At 46.3% G+C, this 2,866-nt stretch overlaps 1 protein-coding gene across 1 annotated transcript in view; it reads right to left on the bottom strand.

The window, feature by feature from the left end:
- Window positions 1-399: 399 nt before the first annotated feature.
- Gpn1 (GPN-loop GTPase 1) overlaps window positions 400-2,866 on the bottom strand; it is a 25,122-nt gene continuing 22,655 nt past the window's right edge. Inside the window, exon 13 of the mRNA XM_050132039.1 lies at window positions 400-2,147. Coding sequence (XP_049987996.1) covers window positions 2,065-2,147 — 83 coding nt within the window. The 3' untranslated portion in view covers window positions 400-2,064. The remainder of the gene's footprint in view (window positions 2,148-2,866) is intronic.

Raw genomic sequence — 2,866 nt, 5'->3', positions numbered from 1 at the left:
TATCATTATAAAAAATTAGAATATATATGTGTGTGTGTATTAATTTTATAAAATTTATACTGTAAGAAAAACTGTTAAAGAGTCAATGTAAAACCAATGGATTATGAGATTAGTGGCAATAAAACAGTCCTTAAACATTTGTTTTACTTTTGTCCCATATCAGGTGGCTCTTCTGACATGGAACTAAAATTTTGAGTTTAGAGAAAGAGACAGTCATACTCCAACTCCAAAGCCAGTTTTAATCTTTAATTGAACTGGGACTACAAAAAGAGCATTTACATTATATGTCTGTAAGATAACATCAGAAACAAACATTTGGGAAAATTTATGAAATTTTATCTGGCTGGAAATGTGATATACCAATAGGCCAATTTACTCTTTTTTTAAATATTTATTTATTTATTATGTATACAATATTCTATCTGTGTGTGTGTCTGCAGGCCAGAAGAGGGCACCAGGTCTCATTACAGATGGTTGTGAGCCACCATGTGGTTGCTGGGAATTGAACTCAGGACCTCTGGAAGAGCAGGCAATGCTCTTAACCTCTGAGCCATCTCTCCAGCCCAATCCTTAACATTCTTAAAATCTATTCTGTTTTGATCTCCAAATCTTTCATTGATTTTAAGAATGAAGGGGCCAGCAGGCAGCTGGTGTGTGTAAAGATTTTCGTTCACTCACTTAGAAAACACTCAGAGCACAGGGAGATGGAGCCATGGAGAAGAGCAGAGTAAGCCCAGAGCTGTGCTCTGCAAAGGTTCCCCTTAAATAGGTCAGCAAGTATAGCGGCCCAGCCCTATAGTTGCAGCACTCAGGTGGCAGAGGTGGTTTGAGATACATGTAAGGGTGGGTCCTTTTTCTCTTTCTGTTTTAAGACAGGGTCTCACTTTGCAGTCCTGACAGGTCTTGAACTCACAGAGGTCCACCTGCCTCTGCTTCCCGAGTGCTGGGATTAAAGACGTGCACCGCAATGTCATGATGTTGGGCAGAGAAGTTTTAAGCTTTGCAAAAAGAAAGAAAAAGCTCATATTTTTAGAGGTATGGAATATTGAATAATTAGTGGTAAGATAAAATTCTATGTTGCTTTAAAATAATACTAGAGAACAGGCACCGAGTCTGAAAAGGCAAGTTGTGAGGACTGGGACTCGGTCAGGCTGAGCTGGGACAGTGCTGTGAAAGCAGAGCACACACGGCCACCTGCAGGGCTCCCTGAACGGTCTGTTGAGCTCCCCATTCGGTGAAGCCGATTTGGAGAGGTATCGCTAAGACTCCCCTGGCTGCTGACCTTCCTTCTGCTCCAGACTACACTCTGAGAACCAAGGTAAGCCCTTCTAGTTATGTATTATTGGGTGGATACCTAGCCAAACCCTGTGGTCACAAACAATGCTTTATATTGTCCTAAGGACAATATAAACAGGACAGGTTTGGGGACCTGGCTAGGCGAATGCACCTGGGAAATTAAACTACAGCTTACAGCCGACCAGGTCTGCCTTTAAAGCTCGGTTGTAACTAACAGTGCCGAATCTATTAGTGATCACACAATTTCTAATCTGAAATCATGACACGGAGTTAAAGTTGAAAACTTTATCCAAGTCACCATTCAAACAGGATTCTTTATGCCGTGTTACCTCGTGGCTGCCAAGGGCAATGCACTGTCCTTCGGTTCAAGCTCACTCTCCCCTCCCATTCTGCTTAAAGAGCAGCAATTGAGGTGCAGAGTCAAGAGCTCAGTGCTCAAGAGCCGAGGCCACAGATCCAGACTAGTCAAGATCCAAAGTTGTCTCCAATCAGCAGCAAAAGACTTCAGTTCAAATGATGCAGCTTCAAGTCTCAGGCTGACCGGTTATCAGCTTCCAGAGCAGTGAAAAGGCACGTCCTTGCATAAATACCAGGAGAAGCTAACCAAGGACGGGCACCCACCTGCCAGCTCCACCTTCATCGACTTCATCTAAATCTGGAACCCTCAAAGAAGCTACTATCCTGCTCTTGACTGCAGCCCCGACTCACAGGAAGGGCTTCTCTGAGTGGAGACCCAGTATGTCTAACTTCCAGCAACAAGTGGATGGTCTATTTGTTTCTCTTCCAGTGTTGTGCCATTGATTCTTGCATGAAGTTCTGAAAGGCTGGCTCTTCGCGGCTTTCCTCTGTAACTGCAGGAGGGAAGGATGACAAGCCAATCAGCGCACCTGTTACCCACCCACCCAACAGAAACCCCATTTTAACAGGGACTCACTGTAGATCCCAAGCTGGCTTAGAACCCATAGTCTTCCTGCCTCGGTTTCTACCATTGAGGTTACAGGCATGTGCCATAACACCTGGCTAAAACTATTTTACGACATTAAGGACTCACACCCTCCAAACATGCAGCACCTAAGAGAACATCCCCTTCATAAATAATTACAATGAGCCTACTCTAAGGCTACCCACCCAGAGCAGTGAGCCTCAAGGTCCCCAGTAAGAGAGCCCGGCACCCTCAGCCTGGGCTCCAGGGGCTCCTGTGCTCTCCTGGATCCTGCACTGCCTGCCCCGTCCTTCCTTCTGTCCCTGGATCACTGGGCTACCAGGCGGCCCTGTTTAGGTGCTGAAGAGTTCCATCTGGAAGGGTGAGTGTGTGCTATCCAGGGGCGATAGTCCTGGAAGAGAGCACAAACCCCCCTCCCCCAGCTCCTTCTGCAGGGCTGTCTTTCTTACCACGATCCAGCACCCCACCCCCAACCCTGCCCTGCTGTATGCTAGGACCAGTGCTCAACATCAGTTTTAAGCTCTCACACTAAGGCTTCCAACCAAGAGCAGTGAGTGCCTGCCTACATGTCAGGCCTCAAGGACCCCTGAAAGGGAGCACGCGCACCTTCAACTTGTGAGGCAGGGT

This window comes from Alexandromys fortis, unplaced genomic scaffold, assembly GCF_014885135.2.
Source record: "Alexandromys fortis isolate MF-2015 unplaced genomic scaffold, M_Fortis_MF-2015_v1.1 scaffold_362, whole genome shotgun sequence".
In the NCBI taxonomy this organism is placed as follows: domain Eukaryota; kingdom Metazoa; phylum Chordata; class Mammalia; order Rodentia; family Cricetidae; genus Alexandromys; species Alexandromys fortis.
This window is presented reverse-complemented; position numbering and strand designations above follow the sequence as displayed.